General features: G+C 38.5%; 1 protein-coding gene across 5 annotated transcripts in view; it reads left to right on the plus strand.

Annotated features, from left to right (window-relative positions):
• ZNF385B (zinc finger protein 385B) overlaps window positions 1–24044 on the plus strand; it is a 353720-nt gene that overhangs the window by 314033 nt on the left and 15643 nt on the right. For all 5 annotated transcript variants that reach the window (XM_068967001.1, XM_068967002.1, XM_068967003.1 and 2 more), the window contains one exon: window positions 2848–3010. In XM_068967001.1, the coding sequence (XP_068823102.1) occupies window positions 2848–3010 (163 nt within the window). The remainder of the gene's footprint in view (window positions 1–2847; window positions 3011–24044) is intronic.

A 24044-nucleotide genomic window follows, 5' to 3' on the forward strand; every position in this document is an offset into this window, starting at 1 on the left:
TGTTAGCTTTCTGCAAGGATGCCAGGAAATAATAATGAGGAAGTGACATTCCACTTATCTTGTGCTAGGAGGGTTTTTTTTTTTAGAGAACTTGTTTCTTTAGCCCAAGGACACTAAAGTAACATCTCACTATTTAGTATACTTGGTAAGATGAATTACTAGGTGGTCTCCTGATGTCTTGTAGAAGTTGTTATATACCAAAGAAGCGGGCCTTTCTTGGCTACTCAACAGAAGGTTCAGGCCTAACGTACTATGTTAGTGTTGGTTTGGCCAAAAAGTTCATTTGAGTTTTTCCATAACATCATACATAAAAGTCCAAATGAACTTTTTCAATCCAATAAATTTATTTCCATGAATTAAGAAGATATTCCCTACTCACAGAAACTTCTACTGAAGTATAATCCTTCACTTAGTCATTAAAAACAGTGTGCTTTGCATGTAATTTTTTACTTCTAATAAAATTATATTATGAATTTAGTCTATGTATATGTTTAAAGTGAGGATACATAGTTAAATGGGCTCCTTTAGTGGCTTACCGTTGAAGAATCTACCTGCCAACCAGGAGATATGGGTTCGATCCCTGGGTCAGGAAGATTCCCTGGAAAAGAAAATGGCAACCCATTCCAGTATTCTTGCCTGGCAAATCCCATGGCAGAGGCGCCTGGTGTGCAAAGGAGTTCTACAAGACTTAGTGACTGAAGCAACAACAATAACATGTAGTTAAATAGGGTTACACGTTGAAGCATTTCAGATCCGCAAAGTGGCTTCTACACCTACCTGTGTGACTTTTGATAAAGTATGTAACTTCTCATGCCCACTGTTCTATTTGTAAAGTGTTGTCCAATAATTGTACCTACCTCACAGGGTATTATGATATTTATATGAGCAAACACATATAATACACTTAAAACCGTTCTTGGCAGAGGCTCAATAATATTGGTCATTGTTGTTATTTCTTCATGTTATCAATTTTTAAATTTTTATTTGTGTATTTTCTTAATTTATGCCTACCCAACAGTGTTTGCTGGATTTAACCATTCTCAGATGTTAAGAAAACTTAATATTACACTTTTTCCTCCCTTAGGATTGGATTTTTTTTTTACCTTGACAGAGAACAGCATGAGAAGTCCTTGAGCAAACCAACTAAGAACAATGATAAGTCAGTGACAGTCTACAATGATATTTATGAAAAAATATTCAGAAAGTTAGGGACTAAGTATAGTCAATTCAAATCTGTTGACCTTGGGGGATCCAGGTTATGTGCTAGGAAAATCACATATTTAATTGAAATGTAGAAGTAAATCCTGCTCCTTCTGTCCATTGCCACATCTACCTACACACATGTGCACACACACACACACACAGACACACACACACACACTACCTGTATTCTGCTTGCTGAGGAAAATGGATGAAAACATGAATATTACCGTCTTCAAACACACACAAGTGTATATAAGGAAAACTGAAGTTTAAAAAGTTATTATTTTAGGAATCTTTGAACAGAAACTTTCGCTTTTGCTTCTTATTTTATATAACAGGCTTATCAGCATCTTTACCTTTCTAACCAAGCTAATCTACCATATAATATATGTTTGGTTTTTTACATAAAATATATGTTTTAGTTTGTTTATATGTTTGGGGTCTGTTTTAAATGAAATTGGAGCTGCTGCTGCTGCTGCTAAGTCGCTTCAGTCGTGTCCAACTCTGTGCGACCCCATAGACGGCAGCCCACCAGGCTCCCCCGTCCCTGGGATTCTCCAGGCAAGAACACTGGAGTAGGTTGCCATTTCCTTCTCCAATGCATGAAAGTGAAAAGGGAAAGTGAAGTCACTCAGTCGTGTCCAACTCCTAGGAACCCCATGGACTGCAGCCTACCAGGCTCCTCCATCCATGGGATTTTCCAGGCAAGAGTACTGGATTTGGGGTGCCATTGCCTTCTCTGAAATTGGAGCAAGTATACTTAATTCCTCAGTTAATATGTGCATTATACTAGATGCCAAAAAGGTAAAATCCTTGTTCTTTAGGTAGAGGGAAATTTTCCAGAAATCAGCAAATTGACTAAATGTTTTCTTGTTTTTCCATAACTTGTTTTTGTCTTTTGAAAATTTTTAATATTCACCTGCCTTGATCACTCTTCTTCTTTTCTTTTATTTAGTATTGAAGTCGCAGTTTCACCTATGCTTTGTGTATACATGAATGTAATACTAACTGCTTTGACTTCCAAATCACATCTGAGGTCATAAACAAGCATTGTCCCTATTTCCTTTGTGGCTTATATTGTCTGTTCTTAGAACTGGAGTCATCAGAATGACACATTAAGCACGCAGAGATGACTCCACAATGCAGTGCCATTTCCACTCACTAGCTGGTTGCTTTGTTACATCACTTGCTCTCAGAGCAGAGCCAAGAGGAATATAGGTGCAGGGAAGACAGATTTGTAGCTAAAGGGAAACTAAATGGAGTGGTCGTGTAAGGTCTTACCGGGGTAGGACACTCAAGGTGCTTGTTGTCAGCCAAACATTTGACAAGCAACCCCGATGGGCAGTGGTGGGAAGACATTAATGACAAAGTTCACCTTCATCCCAGTTTTGCCCTAACCCTTTTGTCCACTTGTATAATGTCTGGTTTTGAAAGACACAGATCCTCTGTGTTGTATAGAAGGTCTCAGTATGCACAAATCTCTTAGATACTGGTCTGCTACTCATTAAATGCCAAAAACGTAGTTGAGTGCTGAGCTATAAATGTCTGTGGTGCCTATGACTGAATGTATTTTTTCCTGCATGATCATCCATTGTGGTGTTTGTAAGTAGCAAAACAATGAGCCTGATTTGTTCTCCTTTGTAGAGCCAGGCCGAGGCCCACTACAAAGGAAGTAAACATGCCAAGAAGGTCAAAGCACTAGAGGCAACGAAAAATAAACCCAAAATGGTTTCTTCCAAGGACAGCGCAAAGGCTAATCCCAGCTGCTCCATCACTCCCATCACAGGCAACAACTCTGACAAATCAGGTCAATGACACTTTTTGTTCTTTACATTCTTTGTGTTCCTCCTGGTCCTCTGTCCCTACCCCGTTCTCTTCCCCTCCACTGTTGCATGTTACTCTCCATGATTTGTTTGTATAATATGAATATATTTCCTTCCCAGGAAAGGTTGTGTGTTTGCACGGAATCTGAGCATTTGATATGTTACCATTCCATGTTGTTAAATATATACCTTTAAGTATATATGTGTGTGTGTAAATATATATATGCATGAAAATAAGTGGAAGCTTCTTGGTCACATTGTGTTTAGACAAAAATCAAGAAATGGGTCTAAAATACTGAGTTTATTATTCCTCTCTATTCATTTTATGTTTGGTTTTTGCAATGGACTTTTTCAGTCAAGAAATTCTTAAACTTGTTTATTAACAGACATTTTTTAATATTTTCTTACCCCAGTAAAGGGGAGTTGAAGGGCAACAGAGTAAAGTTTTTTGAGAGAGTAACACTATTAAGTGAATCTAGAAATGTGTCCAGTAATAAAAGATATTGATTTTTAAGGTCTTTGTAGACTTCCCCTCAGAGTTACAAATGAACTCAAAGATTTTAAAGGAACTTTTCACAGTTATGAACTGACTAAAAGAACTTTATATAATCGGAAATGGGCTACTCATGGAAGGGCCTCTTAAGAAGAGTCTCTATTTCATAGTCCCAGTGAATCAGCAGTTTTTCTGAGTAGGTTCAAACTGAATGACTCAGGAAGAAGAGAAAAAAATTGTATTTCTAGTGGGTGTACCATGAAATTGGATGTTTAATAGGCTTTCACACGTTCACAGCCACCTGTCAGCACCTAAGGTGTAGGAGTCGTTGCAGTGACTGCCTATGAAGGAAAACTGAGAGAATGGTCCTTTTCTCCTACATTTGACTCTCTCTTTAGGCACGTTTCTGTTGTTGGAAGCACTCAGACTCACACTGCCCTTCTGATTTCCTTCTGCTCTCCAAATCATTATAGAATTTCAGGAGGAGACTTAAGAATGCTTTCCTGTGGTTTCCTAGGGGCTTGAGAGAAAAACAAATCCATTTGTAAGAGGAGGATTCAGAAAACCCTCGTCGGACAAAGAGACTATGTAAAAAGGGACCATTATTGGTGAGGTCCCATAGATGCTGGTGCCCAAAGCTCTGAAGCCTGGAATGAATGAGCTGATTCAAACTTGGTGATAAAAGACTTTTATTCTCTGTGTGATAGGATCACTAAATCATGATACCTGATGAACAGATAATAAATACTAAATTATTACATCACACTTCTCCCCTTCTAAAGAACAAAACCTTTTTTTGCATATTAACAAATTAATCTTTAACCCAGACTTATCAGTTATTAGAGTCAAATATTATCTCCAGTTTATAAAACAGCAAGCCACGGTGAGGTCCACATTGTATCCGCTATTTGCCCAGCGTTACCCAGTGTTTGGAAGACCAGGATCCATCATCTCTGACTTCCTGCCTGATTTCATTTTCTACAGGATATTGTTGCCTCTATGAAATAATATTCTGAGAAAGGTTTTCTTACCTGAATTGTGCTATTTATCCACCGTAGTCCTTATAAGCAAACTGATAAAAACAGTGGAGGTTATTGTCACTCCATTCCTTCAGCTTATTTAAGACTTTACAAATAATCATGTTTGCCTAGAAGGTAATAGGAATACACCAAGATCAAGCACAGTAGTGGTATAAACAAGGAAAGAGAACTGAGATCTAGAAGAACCCTAGGAGATGACAGTGGGGAGAGAAAAACATCTTAAGCCCAGAGTCTCTTCTCCAGTAGCTGTGTGGTGGGCTTTAATCCCACATCCTCTGCTTCTTCTGCCACTCCCCTATGTATCCCCCAAAATACCTGTTGTCCAACAGTATTGACCTCACTCACCATGTCATTGTCCAGACTTGGATTAAAAGTCATGGAAGCTATATGTATTTGAGGGTTACCTCACTTTTCCATGTTTTTCATACTCAAAATCTTGATAAATTATTAGGCAAGTCATTGGTTAGGTCATTCAATTACTTTTTTGTTTCTCCATGTTTTAAATATTAATACTAGTGAAACATTTAATTTGTCCTATTATATCTATAAAAGCAATACCAAAGCTGTTGAAAAATGCCACTATTTAAAAATAAAGTGGGTTATATTTGCTAAATAGATATATGGTTTTTTTTTTTCTCCTTCAACTAAATGTTGGCTTCTAAGCAAGAATTTACACATGTGTCTTGTACAATTTCCAAGTTAGAAAATTATAAAGTTTGCCCAGATGGGAAATCTGGTCTAAATAATGTAATACAAAACCTATTGTTGACCACCTAGTTCTAAATCCTTAAAAAGTTCCCTTTGTCATAACATTATTATGAGAGACAGTCATGACATTTTGGTAACTGGTTTTGATTTTGTTTAAAACCCCACTTTAGGAGAATAGGAGACCCAGGGACCACACCTTCATAAACAGTCTAGGTGGGTCACAGAGGGAAGGGGGAGGGAATAGGAAGGAGTGTGGTACTTAACTGACTGAAGTGTTTTATTTCAGACAACTCTGCCTGTAAGGAGTCAGCCAAAAAGTAGAGTAACAGTCACAGTGAGAAGTCGTGGTTGACTGATAATTCTTTCAAGACTGAAATTCACTAGCATTGATTTTTTTCTTTTGAATGAAGAGTTCCTATCAAGTGAGTTTAAGCAGTGTCTATGTGATTCTGAGATATCTGAGTAAAAAGGGAATATGCTAGTAACATGATGTCTCAGCTACCAGATTTCAAAATCCAGGCATTCAAAGCATCCAAAGGATTTAGTGATTCAGTTTCCTTTCTCACATTTTAGCATCAATAACTTAGTAATAGAGTATTGTTCAATGAGGGCAAATCCTGAGGAAGAGGAAATAGCCAGCTTTTAAGAGAGGGAGCTTCTGGGAGTACAGCATCTGGGGATTCACTGAAAATCAGTCAAGAAAAAAATATCATCTCAAAGAATCTGACAAGAAGTATGGGACTGACAGATGATATCACTTTACTCCCTGAGAACACAGATTATTTATTCTAAGAAGTGACCTAACAATCTTCTAAGAGCTAGAAAAGCCTTATTACCTGCTATTTTAGCAACTGGGGCAACATTTTTTATGATGCATTTGGAGACATAATTTGATCATGTTGTGTCTGGATCTGAGATTTGTTATAATGAAACTATCAGATAAAAAAAGTTCAGGGTATTATCGGAAGCTTTCTCTTTTTTTTTCTTTCAAGTCTGTAAAGAAAATGAGTTTAAACTACAGTAACAGGAATTTCATTTACTATAAGAAGCTCTGACCACATGATTGAAAAAAGCTAAATATGTTTTATTTCAGGCAAGGATAGCTGTCCTATTCACTTTTTAGAAGTTAGAATAGAATTAAACATAAAATCCAAAGAAATAGCTTTCTAGTCTTCTAGGATTTATCCCCACTTTTCACGATGTATCAGTGGGAGTTCAAAACTTTGTAGGAGGGAGGATAAATGTGCTTTGAGAAAATTGGGGTCAAGACACAGCAAGCATTAGGCAACTTCAGGAAAATGGCTAGAACATATTGGCCAGACACTCTACCCAAATTTCTCCCTGGAGTTCAAGTGTCATAATGCCATATGACAGTACACTTCCCTGTGATAATATGCCCCATATATCAAGTTGAATGCTCTTTGTGACAGCATTTAACCACTCATAGCAGGCTCAAAAAACAGAGCCTTTGGAAAACCTTTTTTTGTGAAAATAATGAAATATTTTGATAATCAACCTAGAGATAAAATATTGTGACAATTCACCCTAATGGTCCATATGTCTAGTCTTTGGCACAAGATTTTTTTAATTAATTAGGTATCAAGATGGGGAAAATACACGTCTAGCTCAAAGTATATAAAGCTATTTAAAACTAAACAGCTTTTAATCAGTTGCTGTCTAAAAAGATGAAAGCAGATGGAATGATTCAAAATGCTATAAATATATTTATAAATGCAATTAAGAGCAAAAGATGATGGAACCAACATGTTCTGCTTAAAATGTAACAATAGGAATACCTTGGGTTTGTTCTGTTTGTAAAATCCCGTCGTGTAACTATTTTCGTATGACCCTCTCAACAACTCGGTGACTGGTCAGGCTGAGACTAGTATCCCTCCTTCACACATGCACACAATAAACTCTATATCCATTTATTCACTCAGCAAGTATTTATTATCTATGCTAAGCTCAATTCAGTTCAGTTGCTCAGTCGTGTCCGACTCTTTGCAACCCCATGAATCCCAGCACACCAGGCCTCCCTGTCCATCACCAACTCCCGGAGTTCACTCAGACTCACGTCTATCGAGTCAGTGATGCCATCCAGCCATCTCATCCTCTGTCGTCCCCTTCTCCTCCTGCCCCCAATCCCTCCCAGCTAAGTAGTGTAGTGCATCTATAACATTTGCCATTTCTAGGGTACAACAATCAACAGAAAGACACTTTCTTGCTCCCAAGGAGCTTCCGAAGTAGTGGGGTTCTGTTCGTTTTACCGTATTGTCTCCTAGGGCTACAAAGAAAAATAACGTACAGTAGCCATCTTCAAGCTGCTCCCAAAAATATGGCAACATTGAAGGACCTGGGTCTTAGAAAAATGAAATGGCTTTGTGAGCTTACACCACTCATATCCCAGTAGAGTCAGAGTAGGAACTAGGGGCTTCTTGTCCCATGCAGATTCCACTGTTCCCATTACTTCTAAACTTTCCTGACTTGGAAAAATTAATACAAGTGTCCCAATGGGCAAAGTCAGAAACCACTAACCCACTTTTTTAAGGACTATTGAGTAGGACTATGTATTACTTTTAAACTGTTGGCTGTCTCTTGGTATTTTTCAGCAGGAGAGGTGGCAGTGAAAGGGCCATTAAGGCTTTGTTTTATTGATAATCCTTCGTTTCTGTGCAATATGTTGTCTGTTTCATTTAACTGCAAGAGACCAAAGCTTTAGGAGTTAGAGATTTTTTTCAAGGACAAGTCTGAATGAAAACACTCATTTTAGGTACATGGCAAGTATTCTCAAAGCTCCTGCTTGACAGCTGTTGACTTTATGTAACTGGAGGCAGACACACTCCTTGAGATAGAGGACAGCAGAGGGCAAGAGCATCACCAATATGGCAAAGCCTTGGCTGCCTCCTCAGGGGTCCAGTGGATTTTCCTGAATATTGTCCACAATTGCAGTAGCATTTGGACCACCCCTCTAAAAGATTTCCACTGGGCTCAGAAACACTGTTTTGTTTATCCCTTATGTGTATGTGTGTGTGCAAGTCACTTCAATCCTGTCTGACTCTTTGTGATCCTATGGACTATAGCCCACCAGCCTCCTCTGTCCATGGGATTCTCCAGGCAAGAATACTGGAGTGGGTTGCCATGCCCTCCTCCATGGGATCTTCCCGACTCAGGGACTGAACCCACGTCTCTTGTGTCTCCTGCATTAGCAGGCAGATTCCTTACCACCAGCACCACCTGGGAAGCCCTGTTTATCCTATACCCATGACGATAACATGGAGATAGAGATGACAGCCCCAGAAAATACCTAAGAAGGAAGGAAAGAAGTGAGGACATCTCAAAACCTGTTTTAGTTTTCAGCATAATGTGCTTTTGCATGGTGGGAATTCCTCAGGTGTGAACCCAGAGCAGTTATCAACTAGTACATCAGTACGATTTGCCTGGAAAGGCTACAGTTCAGCTTTTTATGGTCATCCCATTACTTTATGAAACTGCATTTTTCAATTTTGTCGAAGAGTTTTTCTGCCAAAGATACAAATGGAGACCCTCGCCTCGTCATTTTTATGGGTTCCCCTGTGTGTTTCACAGTTTTTATGTGTTGTTACAAATGGGGCTAAGTTTCCCATCTGACAGCTTCTCATTTCCACAGACTGCTGCAGGACTCCATTGATTAGCCAGCAAGGCCTTTGTAAATGCCTCTTTCCCCCATTTCTGTCTCTCGCACCAAGACCTTGTGCTGTTGAGTAGAAGAAAATGATACTTTTCTGCTTTGGCAGCATCTGTCATTTTTAGACAAGCGCCATCATAAATTCGGCATGCATCTACCCAAATTCAGGAGGCCAAGATTTAGTAGCCCTCATAAAATAATCGATTAACTATATTATGACAAACATCTTAAGGCTGAAATTCTGGGATACAATCATGTAGAACATAAATTGAGTCCCATCTGTCTAAAGAGAACAGACCATTATAGTAAAGCTCATATTTCCATGAAATGTACATATATCATTAAGACTTTCAAAGTCAATTTAAAAAATGAAACTGCCTCCATCTATGTCCGTGCACCTTGAATTTGACAGCACCATCCTGCCAGGCAAGGCTGATGACTCTTGTGTAGTCAAGTATTTGTCATCCTCTGGAAACTAACTTCTGAAACTTCTGAGCATTCTGTATTGCTTTAAAGTAATACCGAGCACTTATTGTCAGGCTCTCCACTTCTAAAAGTTATTTCCTAGTGTTGCTCTAAGAAAATGAACCAAAAGTTAAGACCAACGTATGATTTACTGAGGATCTGTTAACTTATGACTTACTGGGGATATGCTATAAACCATTATTTTAAGGCTTATATCATTATTAAAAATATTTCTCATCTTCAAACATATTTATTTTAACTGGCATTCATCTCTTTTTGATTACATTTATTTACAATTTTTCTACATCAAATAGATATTGAAATATAAAAAGACTTTGTATGTACACTAAATTTTATAAATGTACAAACATAAATTCCCTTGAGATTTTAACAAAGATTATTACATTTTTATGACATTCAATTTATTTGCTTCGGGAAGAATTCTCTTATACTGACATATTTTCCTGAAATGAGTCAATCATGAAATAGAACAACTAAATAAATATTTGTAGATTCTGTTTGCAGAGCACTGGTTCTAGGTATTTTGGGGGATTCTGGGCAGTTCTGATGATGCTTATAGCCTAGTGCCACACAAATTTAACTCTATAATTAGAGCTAAAAGTTTAGTGTTTTTCATAAAAACATTTCTAAAGTATTTTCCTTTTCCCTGACATCTCTCTCTGAGAATCAGGCTCACTGTCGTGGACACTGGGCATAGTATTATGCAGTAATGGTTTGGTGCTCTCATTTCTATAGACCAGCATAACAATAAAACCTTCTGTGGTGAAGAAAGTGATCTGTAATCTGGGTTGTCCAACACGAGTGCCATGAACTATTCAGCTCTTGAAATGTGGTTTGTGCTCCTGGGGAGCTGCATGTTTAATTTTATTTAGGTAGCCACATATGGCTACCATACTGCACAGCACATGTATAGACTGTGGTACTCTTTGCTCTTTTGACTAGCTATGATTCTAGAGAAGGCATTCCCTTCTCTGAGACTCTCTTTTCTCATTGGTAAAGTGGGAGTAATGCCCTCCCTACAAAACAGTAATGTTGCTTGAATCAAATGAAATGATTGCAAAAGGACTTTGCAAAGTGTAAAGCATAGTTAAAACAACTATTATTGATGTTCTTACAGTTTTGGAGAGGGAGGTTGTTTTTGGTCCTCCTGTGTGGTCTTATTTCAGCTACTTTCAATGAGAGGCGAGAGCTGCCCCTTGTGGTAGTCAGCTATCATTATCTTTTATTATGCTGCACCTAATATAGTATATTCTAGAAAACAGATAAAACAGATCCAAGCTTATTAGACTTATATGCAAAAAAATTACTTTAACAGCAGTACAACTGATAATTAATGTATATCATTATATGCCTGGTTCAATTCAGTTCAGCCACTCAGTCATGTCTGACTCTTTGCAACCCCATAGACTACAGCACACCAGGCTTCTTTGTCCATCACCAACTCCCAGAGCCTGCTAAACTCATGTCCATTGAGTCAGTGATGCCATTCAACCATCTCATCCTCTGTCGTCCCCTTCTCCCGCTCTCAATCTTTCCCAGCATCAGGGTCTTTTCCAATGAGTCAGTTCTTCACATCAGGTGGCCAAAGTATTGGAGTTTCAGCTTTAGCATCAGTCCTTCCAATGAATATTCAGGACTAACTTCCTTTAGGATTGACTGGTTGGATCTCCTTGCTGTCCAAGGGACTCTCAAGAGTCTTCTCCAACTCCACAGTTCAAAAGCATCAATTCTTCGGCGCTCAGCTTTCTTTATACTCGAACTCTCACATCCATATAAGACTACTGGAAAAAGCATAGCTTTGACTAGATGGGCCTTGCTCAGCAAAGTAGTGTCTCTGCTTTTTAATATGCTGTCTAGGTTGGTCATAGCTTTTCTTCCAAGGAGCAAGCATTTTTAAATTTCATGGCTGCAGTCACCATCTGCAGTAATTTTGGAGCCAAAAAAAATAGTCTCTCACTGTTTGCATTGCTTCCCCATCTATTTGTCATGAAGTGATGGGACCAGATGCCATGATCTCAGTTTTCTGAATGTTGAGTTTTAAGCCAACTTTTTCATCTCTTTAAGAATTTTCCACAGTTTGTTGTAATCTGCACAAAGTACCAATGTCTAAACATTTTATATAGATTATCTTATTTAATTATAAAAATCCTTTGAGGGATACTATAACATGAGACCCAGAGAGGGGAAATAATGGCTCAGAGTCATTCAGATGAAAAGTAGTTTCAAGGTCTCACCCAGGTGATCCCTCAAATTCTCTACCATGATTCACTGCCTTTAGATGAAGGTTCATGAACTTTACTGTACATGCTTTTTGAAGACTGAGATTCTTTTTCACTGGGTCTGACATCTCAGAAATGTGGGTTATTTCTTTCCCCATTCTACTTTACAACTGTTTTTTAAAAATCAATTTTTGAGTAGCTCTGGATAAAGATATAGTAACCAAGGTATGATTCTTGAGTACCTTTACCTGCCTAGCATGTAGTAGAAAGAGCATAAGCTTGTTTATCTCTACCTCTCACTGAATGTTTTACTCTGACTAAGTAATGTTCATTGACCTTCTCTTTCCCCATCCATAAAATGGGGGAGCTGATATCTACTTCCCACGATTGTTGTCAGGAATAATGAGTCAATAAATGTGCCTGGCTCACTGAAGACACTGTCCTTTTGAGTTTATGACCATTTCATGCCATGCAACAGTGACCTACACTTACATCCCTTTATGTGCTTGTTTTATTGTTGTTATTGTTTAGTCTGACTCTTTTGCAACCCCATGTACTGTAGCCCACCAGGCTCCTCTGTCCATGGGATTTCCCAAGCAAGAATACTGGAGTGGCTTGCCATTTCCTTCTCCAGGGTATCTTCCCAACCCAGGGATCAAACCCGAGTCTCACTGCAGGCAGATTCTTTACCACTAAGCCATAGCGAAGCACTTGATTTATTAGCTCAGTTCAATTATTTGCATTTTTGTCTTCATTCCAGGACATTAGGGTCTGATAAACCTGAGCTCTCCCAGTGGGACATTTAAAGATGTGGAAGGACCCTTCTTGCTCTTCTGTGCATATTTGTGTAATGCAGGAAATGTCTTTCTACCTGTCTCCCACTGGTTAACGTATCATCCATTATGTCCCCTGCAGATGCTGGTATTGCATCCTGCACACAGCAGTCACATAGTCAGCATATATTAGACTACTATCATTAAGAAGAATTTAACGGGGTAAGCTCTGGTACCCCCCCCCCAAGAATATGAACAGGGCAACAAGACACTGCTGCTGCTGCTGCTAAGTCGCTTCAGTTGTGTCTGACCCCATAGACGGCAGCCCACCAGGCTCCCCCGTCCCTGGGATTCTCCAGACAAGAACACTGGAGTGGGTTGCCATTTCCTTCTCCAGTGCGTGAAAGTGAAAAGTGAAAGTGAAGTCGCTCAGTCGTGTCCGACACTCAGGGATCTCATGGACTGCAGCCTTCCAGGCTCCTCCGCCCATGGGATTTTCCAGGCAAGAGTACTGGAGTGGGGTGCCATTGCCTTCTCCAACAAGACACTGGTTAGCTGGTTAGCTCTTTTTCTTCATATTCAATAAGATGGACACCCCACCTCCTAAGTCAACAATCTGTTCTATGTGTAGCTAGGATATTAAAACAAGGGACAACCCAAAACAACTTCATGTATTGAGGGAGAAAATTGAGTACTACTCATGAAGAAGCAGCCTAGCCTGAAGCCCAGGTTGGCTACTGAGACCAAAGGAGTAGGAGGGAACATGGAATTAGAAGGAGAAACACAGCCCTGCCTGACAAGTCCCTGCTGGTATGTATGTCTTTAAATAAAGAGAAATCTGTCAGCCCATACATTTTATTTCTAACATCTTGCAAAAAATTCTTAGTATTTAAATTTTTGTTTCTTGTATGCTATTAATATATTACTTAGCCTCTAGAAAGTATGTTCTTTGTCTTTTCAATATGAAATGACATAATTCTTGTCATAATAGAGATTATTTTATTCCTTGCTTTCAAATATTTGAACTTCAGATAGAGTCTTCAATGAATTTTGCCCATTTAACTAACAAAATGACTATATCTAAGGTAAAACAATTTGTCTTCCCTAGCACAATATCTTTGTCCTTAGTTCTCTGTTAACAAATAAAATATTTTCCTCCATGTGGAAATTAGTGTACTACATTTTGAGTTAAAGAGAAGTTTTTTATGTTATCCTTTTCAACAAAAATGTTACCCCATTACTGACCAATCCAGTGATGACTGTCTAGGAAATGTCATTTTAAGTACTTTGAAAAATCATTAGCAAACGTTCTATTTATGTTATTTATGGCATTTTAAATTGAGAGACTCCTTTTGGAAAGCAATGTCATAGAATAAATCAAGAACCATAAAAATGTTCATTCCCATAGATGAATTAACTCCTCTTCCTGTAATTTATACTAAGGAAATAATCCTAAATACAAAGCAAGAAAAATAAAATGATATACATGAAGAAATTCATCACAGCATTAGTAAAAACTGAAAACAAGATGATCAGCTAGGGAAATTATTTTTTAAAAGTACTTATACCCCATAGAATATTATGCCGCTTTAAAGCAAATAAAAGTAACAACATGAAACAAGAGAACAATACATTAAATCAAAAAGTTACAAAATATATTAAAGCATAAGTTAGAGAATGGTTTTTTGGTGCATGTATTTACACATATTTATTGAGTTCCCATAGGTATCCAGCCTGACACTACACACTGGATACATGATAGTGAACTGGGCCAGTGTGGGCTTTGCCCTCATTAGAGCATCCAGCTGGAAGGGTACTACTGAACAGATGATGACAAGGTTGACAGAAAGAAAGGGATGCTGACCTAGTCTGGGAACGAAGGAAAAGCTTAGGCAGGAGACTGAAGCTGTCTCTGTCTGTTGGGAGAGACACAGAGGCTCTGGTTAGGGGTGGAGGGAAGAGGATTCTCAGAAAAAGGACCAGTACTGCATACAGTGGAAGATGTGAGAGACTGCCCTATTTAAACATCTGAGACAATGAAAGAACACTTGGGGACAAGAGAAGGAATTCAGGATGTCGGTGAGAAAGTAGTTGAAATGATGGTGAGGGACAGAAATGAAGGTAGTATGGGCACAATGAAGTGATGGGCCTAAACACAATGGTTCTTTTTCTAATCTTTTAATTTTTTATTCTGTTATTAACTTATTTATTTGGCTGCTTTCAGTTGTGGCATGCGGGATCTTTAGTTGCAGTATGCAGACTCTTAGTTGTAGCATGTGGGATCTAGTTCCCTTATCAGGGACTGAATCCAGGCTCCCTGCTCTGGGAGTGCGGAGTCTTAGCCACTGTATTCCTGTGGCTGACTAGTGAAGCCTGTTCTCTGAATGGTGTTTTTAAACCCATAAAATGAAATTTATAGTTTTACAAAGGAAACCAATTGTATTAAAATACCATTGTCAATGTTTGTTATGATACAGTATTATACCAATAATGCATTAAATAAGATCTAACAGCTGGTCTAATATCTGCCATAATTTTGAAGTGTTGCTAAACAGTATTTAACCTTTCTATGACAACTGTGATATCTCATTTAAAAATATCTGACATGTATGGGTGACAAAGGCAAATGTATTACCCAGACTGCTGTAGTTTGTTGCCTTCATTTATAATTGAAGGATATGGTGAATTTCAGTTAGAGATAAATGAAAATATATCTTTTTGTCATCCAAGTTCATGGATCCTGAGAACTCATGGACCTCTTGGAAGTCCACAGACCCCACGTTAAAAACTCCTGTTTAGTGTTTAAGAGGATTGTGGGTTTGTTGTTGTTGTTGTTTTTCTCTCTATTCTCCACATACCATATTACTTGCAAAAGAACTTCTTCTAATGAGTTGATGGAGCGTCCTTTCTATGATGTCTTTTCTAGCGTCCTACTGGTGGCTCAGTAGTAAAGAATCTGCCTGCAGTGCAGGAGACGTGGGTTTAAGATGCTGGTTCAAACCCTGGATGGGGAAGATGCCCTGGAGAAGGAAATGGCAACCCATTCCACTATTCTTGCTTGGGAAATCCCATGGAGAGAGGAGCCTGGGGGACTATAGTCCATGGGTTCGCAAGAGTAAGATGCAACTTAGAGCTAAACCACCACCACAACCAATGACTTAATGAGGTTTATATACCTTGGGGCACAGGTGGGCAGGAAAGAAACTCTTAGCCATTTGTTTTGTATTATAGTTGGAAAGCTCACAGTCTGCAGTACAATGTCATATCTCTTTCTTGCTCAATTTCATCGTGGTCACAGTCATAAGCCCCCATGTTGCAGTACCCCTAACCATGATGAGACACCCTAGACAAACCCCTTTAGAGATCAGGCTTCTTAAATCAATCTCACCTTTTTAAAGGAGACTTTCTCTGGTCGACAGACTTTTTCCTGCAACCTGTATGTCTTAAATATAAAGCTGGTTTTGACAACTTTGCAATAAAGCAGCAGATTGAATTTAGGTACAAATGCTAGATTTGAAATGGAGACGTAAACCTGGGCAGTCCAGCCCCTGAAAGTCTACACAGTCTCCTTAGGGCAGGCAGTACCCAGCTAAGTCCATGCAGAATAAAAGCCTGTACCTGTCTCCTTGGAACAGCCTAAGGCACTAAACTTGTTGGCTGACAATGTTTTATACATTCTCTATTAGGTAAAGATAGACATTGTAGGTGAGGACTCAGTTTCCTCAGTATCTCTCAGGCTGACCTTTCCATCATCAGTGTGCTCCTCACCCTGCCTGGAGCCTCAAAGCTAAGCCTAAAGTCTGCATTCCTAAAGAAAGGAAGAAGGTGGGAGGAAGAGAATTCAAATGTCCCCCTTGTACCTTGTGAATGTTTCCTCTGTGAAAGGCCATTAGTTTAGAAGAAAAAGAACCTGTTCCTCATTCCACCTAGAAAATTGGTTTTTAATCTTATTCCTGGCTTTTGAATCACTACTGGACCTACTCCCCGAGGGATTTGATTTGAGTGACATGAGTTACTTATTCTGTTTTCCATAATAAAGCTGCCTCAGAAATAACTGTGTCACACCTCTTGATGACAAATCAGAAAAGGGGCAATTTTTTAACCTGAAGAAGTCGAAATATGATTTCTCTATTGTATAAGTCAAATGACTGGAAAACTATACAAAATAGGAGAAAGCTGTTCATTAGATTCAAGGTCTAGCAAATAAGCCCTCTTTTGTGCTCACTTAGAAGTGACAAGTTCACTATATCAGTGCCAGCTCACTGATACAGAGTATAAGCTGCCAACTTCCAGCATGGAGATATTTGGAGATGCAACTGTTTTATCTGAGTGCAAGACTGGCAGCTTCTACTCTCCAATAAAGTGGCACAAGGGACAATGGAGCAGGTGTCATATGGTGCTCAGACAAGGAGAGCAGTGACAATCATTTCACTGGGTCACAAAATCACTGAAGGGGGTGTAGCCCATTGGCCAGAACCTGATTGACACAGGCTTTCAAATGGAAAGGGCAGGGATGTCCTCAGTCACTACTGAGCCTGGCAGAAAATTACAGCACAGGACCTGTTTTGAACTTATAAAATTAGCCACCTGACTGATGGATCCTAAGTTACTTAAATACGCTTTTTTTTTTAATCGTAAGTGCATGCACATTCCGATTCAGTAGAGTCACTTTTATTTATAGATAATTTCCTGTGCTTCCAGGATTAGTCTAAAGGCCAAGATATGAAAATTAGACATAAACATAGTTAATTAGGAATTAGCAAGCTTCACAGTGATAAACCATGCTTGAAGAGACAGGATTTCTGGAATTTAGCTAGAGCCATGGTAACGTGGCATGAGATGAAAAGGGCCCGCAAGCATCATATTGACCCAATGTATAATATTTTAGTGCTATGAGAATTTCATAAACTAGCTTTCATTTCCATGTAGGTACTTAGCTTTTTGGTGTTTTTGAGCTTGTCATGCAAGTCCTTTGCTTCGTTTTACATATCATAAGCCATATGGAGAATTCTATATAGCTTATTCTTTCCACTTTCAAACTGGTCCAACAATTCACCCTCAAGTGGGGCACTGAGATCAACATTCCAATGAGAAGTCTTGTGACTATCAAAGCAGGTGAGCTAACTAGCAGGTGTTGTGAAATAAGTCAGACAATACTATTCTACATGGGTAACCCTTGTGGACATTTGGAATTAGATCAAGTCCAAATGAGGCTCCTAGGTGGAGGAGGCCTAGATGGGTGATTATAGGACTCAGAGTATACTGGGTCAGTCTCAGGCCACCTGCTAATGATTATGTGTCTTAGGGATTTGGGTTGGTCATGAGTGGTATCATCACTAGGATACAAAACCTGCATCTGATATCTAAAAGGGTGAGGAAAGTTAAATAATACCACAAGACATAGTACTTGGAATTTCTTAAAGAGCATTGTTGCGTAAGTTTATCAATCATGTAATTGTTGATAACTCAGATGAGTATCAGGTCAGTTCAGTCGCTCAGTCATGTCCGACTCTTTGCAACCCCATGAACCGCAGCACGCCAGGTCTCCCTGTCCATCACCAACTCCTGGAGTCCACCCAAACTCATGTCCATCAAGTCAGTGATGCCATCTCATCCTTTGTCATCCCCTTCTTCTCCTGCCCTCAATCTTTCCCAGCATCAGGGTCTTTTCAAGTGGGTTAGCTCTTCACATCAGGTGGCCGAAGTATGGGAGTTTCAGCTTCAACATCAGTCCTTCCAATGAACACCCAGGACTGATTCCTTCAGGATGGACTGGTTGGATCTCCTTGCAGTCCAAGGGACTCTCAAGAGTCTTCTCCAACACCACAGTTCAAAAGCATCAATTCTTTAGCGCTCAGCTCTCTTCACAGTCCAACTCTCACATCCATACATGACCACAGGAAAAACCATAGCCTTGACTAGACAGACCTTTGTTGGCAAAGTAATGTCTCTGCTTTTCAATACACTATCTAGGTTGGTCATAACTTTGCTTCCAAGGAGTAAGCGTCTTTTAATTTCATGGATGCAATCACCATCTGCAGTGATTTTGGAAACCCCAAAAATAAAGTCTGACACTGTTTCCACTGTTTTGCCATGAAGTGATTGGACTGGATGCCATGATCTTCATTTTCTGAATGTTGAGCTTTAGGCCAACTTTTTCACTCTCCTCTTTCACTTTCATCAAGAGGCTTTTTAGTTCCTCTGTTGAGTTAGACTCAGATGAGTATAGTATGATGTAATTTATTACTGACTGCTTACGGTTACTAATTGGTCAGGTGGGTTGTTGGGCTACAAACCTCTGATGAGTTTCCAAACACAAAGAGCCCATGAGAAATCTTCCTGAGACCCAGATACCAGTTAAGTTGCAAAGAGGTCTGGCTATATTTTTGTGATATTTGTGTTTTCACATGTACTTTAAATTTTCTGGCAAAGGTACATGCTTATTATTTATATGTAAGTTTGTGTAGGATTCCTAAAGATTTATATGCATTGATATTTGATATGCATATATAAACATATATATAAAACCTTTGGAAATAATTATTCAAGTACTTTACATAATCAATGGCTAAAATGTATTTATCCATTCTATTTATATTCATTTCACTAGTTATGATTTGGCTGTTAACAGTGGATTGTTCTAGTATTTTTACTTGTGAGGCTAGAAAACACTGCAATGAATTAAATATTCCTTACTTCAGCAAACTTATTGTCCACCTATGGTTTTCTGAATATTGGACACAAAAATGAATTAAAACATTGTTCTAGAGCATAAGAATATCTCTATCCTGGTAATACATTTAAGTGTGAAACATTGTAGTTAGTGTGAGATCAAAATATAATTATATGAAGAGGATTATGAGAACGTAGAGCAGGGGTTGAGAGGGAAAGACTTGGAGAGTAGACTGGAAGTAACAATATCTCTAAAGAAGTTTTATGATGATCCAAGGAGGATAAAATGGGGGCCTGAAATGAGGCAGGGGCAGATGGTAGATGCTGAATAAATGTCTATGGGATGAAAAGGTGAATAAGGCTACAGAAGAGGTATTTAGGAGGTAGTATCAATAAATTTTGGTCATTCATTAAATGTAGAGGATAAAAGAGGAAAGAATTCAGGAGTGTTTGCTGACAATTCTAATACAACTGGAAGGTCATCAATTGACGGGCACTTCTTGGAAGCGTTCCTATGTGGAGCAGCTCATTCATTCAGTATCAGGCATGTTGAGTTGGAAATGCCCAGAAATATATGTCCACAGACTGTTAGGGAAACGGAGAGGGGTGGTTTATGAACCTGTAGAACTTTGACCTGTGATTTTAGGAGTCTCTGTCAGTGTGGTAGAGGAAGTCACTGGAGTGAATTAGATCACATAATACACAAAGAGGACAACAAATGACCTTGAGGGATGTCAACACCTAGAGGCAGGCAGAAGAATAGGAACTGGTGAACAAGTCCTGGATGAGCTTTTATCGAGGCTGAAGGAGAACCAGGCAAGGGCAGGGTAGTGGACATCAACTGGGTAGAGCATTTCAGGAAGGAACTTGTATGCCCAGTGCAAGAGAATACTAAAGAGAGACCATTGGCTTCTGCAGATGGGTAAGGATGGACAGGGAGAGAGGAACGGGAAAGGGCCACTGCACAGGACCACTGCAAGTTCAGTGCCAAAGAAAAGATAAATGGAAAGCTCCATGAGAGAACCAAGTCAGAGGCTTTGGAACATGAAAATGTTAGCATTTTGTAAACAGAAAGAACCTAATAGAAACAAAATAGAGCTATAGGAAAGAGAGAAGAGATTTAAAAGATAGATAGTCCAGGTGGAAGCACTTACCTTTCCTCAGAGATGCAAACAAAATAGGTGCAGAGGGAAGAAACTGTAACATCAGTGGGAAATTCATCCAGCTGGGCCATTTTTCTCAGGAATGGAAGGCCAGACATTTGCTCATGAGAGATTTGCAGTGTTTATAATAGAGGACTTAAGAAAAAGGGTAAACCTGCCTTGGGCAAGCTGACTGGTTGTGTGTATTTCCTTTATAGAATCACTTGTTTTCCCATTTGTCTGATTTATTGACATTTTCTCCAGGTATATAACTTTGCTACTATATATATTTCTAATTAAGCAAATCTAATCTGTAAGTTTACAGAACTTAAAAATGTGTATGTTGTTATTCCATTACCAAAAGAGCTCTACTTTCCAAAAAAAATTCTTTCAAATAGTGCATTCAGATTATTACTAGATTTTCCAAGATCTTTTTGCATATCACCTTCTAAGAAAACATCTAATAAATAAAGAGAGGCAAACTGTTATATCCAAACATTATCTGCAATGTAGGTCTTCTCTTCCTGCTCTTTTAACAGCTGCAGTCCTGTTAGACTACAAATGAATCCTCATTTCTTTGTGCATCTACCGATACAGTGATGATGCTCCAGCATCTGTACATCTCTAATTACATTTTGTTTTGCAAAGAACTCCAAGGTACCAAATTGGCTTCATCTTGCAGTTCGTATGCTGCTGTTTCCTCCCTTCCCTCACACATCCATTAACTGTCTTAATGGAATTCTATCTTAAACTTTAAAACGTGTCATCAGTTGGTGGTTTCTATCATCTGTACTGTGTCAGAGCATAGATAAGAAGTAGACAAGTGAGGCAGAGGCTTAAGAAGTCTTCTGCAGCACACAAGTTGATATACATACTGGTCCGCCATGTTTCTTTGTCTGGTGCAGAGTCCCTTGGGCTTTTCAGGTTCATTCCTCACAAGACCACACAAAGAACGTAGGTCCTCTGACTGACACCCATTCATTTCTCATCATTGAGAAATCGATAAAATGAAGAGAATGATTTCAGAATTCTGTTTCAAAGTGAACTAATTTGCTTTCATGAGTGTTAAGCTATAATCCGGGCATTTCTTTTGTTTTTTTGAAATAAAAATGAGTTGTTGGACAATGCACTTGTGAAAACAGGAAAGAGTATGACCAGCCATCCTTACACTGCCTGCTTCTGGTGCCTAATCTTTTTTGTGCAGTATCAAGTGTAAAAAGGGAAATTATTGCAAAAACTGACAAGCAGTATCCTTCAGTGACCTCAGAAAGCACAAAGTACGATTCTATTGAAATTATAGTCTTGTTTCCTGAGCACCTTTCTGAAATTGGAACTCCTTTGCTATTCTGGAAAGCTTGGCTTGGAAAGACATTGATAGGTGTGAGTGAGCAAGGCTCATAGTTTTTCAAAAACTCTCTGACAAATGGTAAATGACTGCATAATAAACAGAGGACCTATTGCATTTTCACTGAAAGCAAAATTCATATATTAAAATTCTATCCAAAATTTAAGTATTTTGAAGGCATAATGATAAAAATAATATGTAACTGAATGAATACTATTGCTCCTAAAAACTCATTGCTTTGGGGCCTGGGGTGTGAGCTGGCATTGTCCACTTGCGGTGATTTACTTCTAAAGACTGGTTCACTTTTTTTTCGGTACTCAACACAAGACACAGATTTAGATATCCACAGCCCTTAAATGTGAAACAGAGCATGACCTTGATCTCATTAACTGTGAATCACTTGAGCATAGGCCCCAAAACTATTAACTTTTCATTGTGTCTTCTGCCTGAAGTCCTTGCCTTACCTTTACAATCTTATTGTTTCTTAGAGCCCAAGGAGAAAATGATGGTATTTTGCACATGTTCAGATTAAGGCACCAATCACTTAAGTCACTTGCTTTAGGTTTATTCATCAGTAAACAGAACTAAAAATACCGAAGTTTTCCTGGCTGAGAGACCAGGAAGTTTGGTCACTCTCCTAAATACCATTATCTCTAATCTCAGTGAATGATACCACCCACCATTCACCAAATGTTCATGCTGAAATCTTGGTAGTAATCCTTGATTCCTTTCTCTGATACCCTACATCTAATCAGCCAGTAAGTCTGGTTGTTTCTACCCATAAATATATCCTAAACATACTGCTCGATTCTCTACTACCACCCTGGTCCAAGCAACCATCGGCTCCCTTTTGGACAACTACAGTAGTCTCCTAACTCATCTCCCTGTTATCCTTTCACAAGTTCTCCACATACCAGTGAGGATGATCTTAGGAAAACCTGGCTCAGATCACCCCTCGGGAGACTCAGAAATCACGCTTTGATCACATCCAAATTTCTCTCATGTTCTGTCAGACTGTATGGCCTCTGATCAGCTCCTTCGCCTCACAGCCTGCATTCGCTCTTCTCACTCACCTTGATCTTGCTCATGTCATTTTAAGGTTTTTGTACTTGCTACTCTTTCTTCCTGGAATGCTCTTCTTCCCAGAATTCCTGCTATTTTATTCGAGGGTCTGTCAATATTACCTCTTTAGACAGGCTTGAAATGACTCTATTACCATGCCATGCTTTATTTTTCCTAGTACCCTTAATACTATGAGACTATGTATATATATATACACACACATTATACATATATATGCATGTATATACATATATGTATATATTATATACATTTTTATATATGCTTATATATATAATATAAACATGTTTTATACCTGCTTCTATGTATTTAACATACATTTTATAAATGTATACACATGTAATAAAAGTATATGTGTATTTGTATAAATAAAAATATATATATATATATACACACACATACTTCTGGCTCCACCACTAGATAATTAATTTCATTGATTCAAAGATCTGGTCTTTTCACCTCTAACTTTAGTGCCTAGGATAATGTCACAGGTACTCAATAATTATTAAATTAGTTGGATAGGTAGATGGTTATTTCCTTATGATGTATTCTTAGATGGGACTTACTTGGTAGAGTGGTGTGAACTTCACATATGTCTCAGAATGGTTCTGCTGCTTCACATTTCAATCAAGCAGATACTAGATCTTATCTTTCCCTCTCTGATAATCTTTAAATCTTTGCCATTTCTCAGTGGCAGAAAATATTTTTAGTTGTTATTTGTATAACTTGATAAACCAACACGTGTTATCAAAAACAAAAATGCAAGGACATTTTTACTTCACATAGAGCATCGTAACTTTCTTGTGGAAGTCCATTAACCCTTCTAGGAAATTAGTTAAGAAGTGAGAACTCAGAGAAGAAAACACGGAAGCAACAGATATGCCTTTAAGAAGGTTTCCTAGGTTTCATGCAAATTTGCAACCTTAAAGAAACTTTATTAAAACAGACTTATTTGTCTGGTTCTCAGCAAATTTTGCCTATAATGTGCTATGTTTATATGGCATCATGTAACTAAGATATATAAAGACATTTCCATCCACTCACTTACCTTTATTCAACAATGTCAGGCCTTCAAAAAAGTATTACTGAGACTGAACATTCTTAATCCCTACTCCCTCAAAACAGAAGAGCAATAAGAAGCACTGGCTTAGGATCAGAAGCCTGTGGTTGAATCCATGCTCTACCGTTTTAGTAACTGAATGAATGTGGGAAGTTATTTAGTCTGTCTAAGACTCGGTTATTTTTTATTTATGAACAATTGTAATTATAACACAACATTAGAGAGAGGAAAGCATACCACTCTCTGAGGAGATAATCTATAATACATGTGTCTGAAAAAGGACTCCTGTTCCTATCAATCATTAAGAAAAAAGCTTACAATCTATTTTTTTTAATG

The sequence above is a fragment of the Capricornis sumatraensis genome, chromosome 3 (assembly GCF_032405125.1).
Source record: "Capricornis sumatraensis isolate serow.1 chromosome 3, serow.2, whole genome shotgun sequence".
Classification (NCBI taxonomy): domain Eukaryota; kingdom Metazoa; phylum Chordata; class Mammalia; order Artiodactyla; family Bovidae; genus Capricornis; species Capricornis sumatraensis.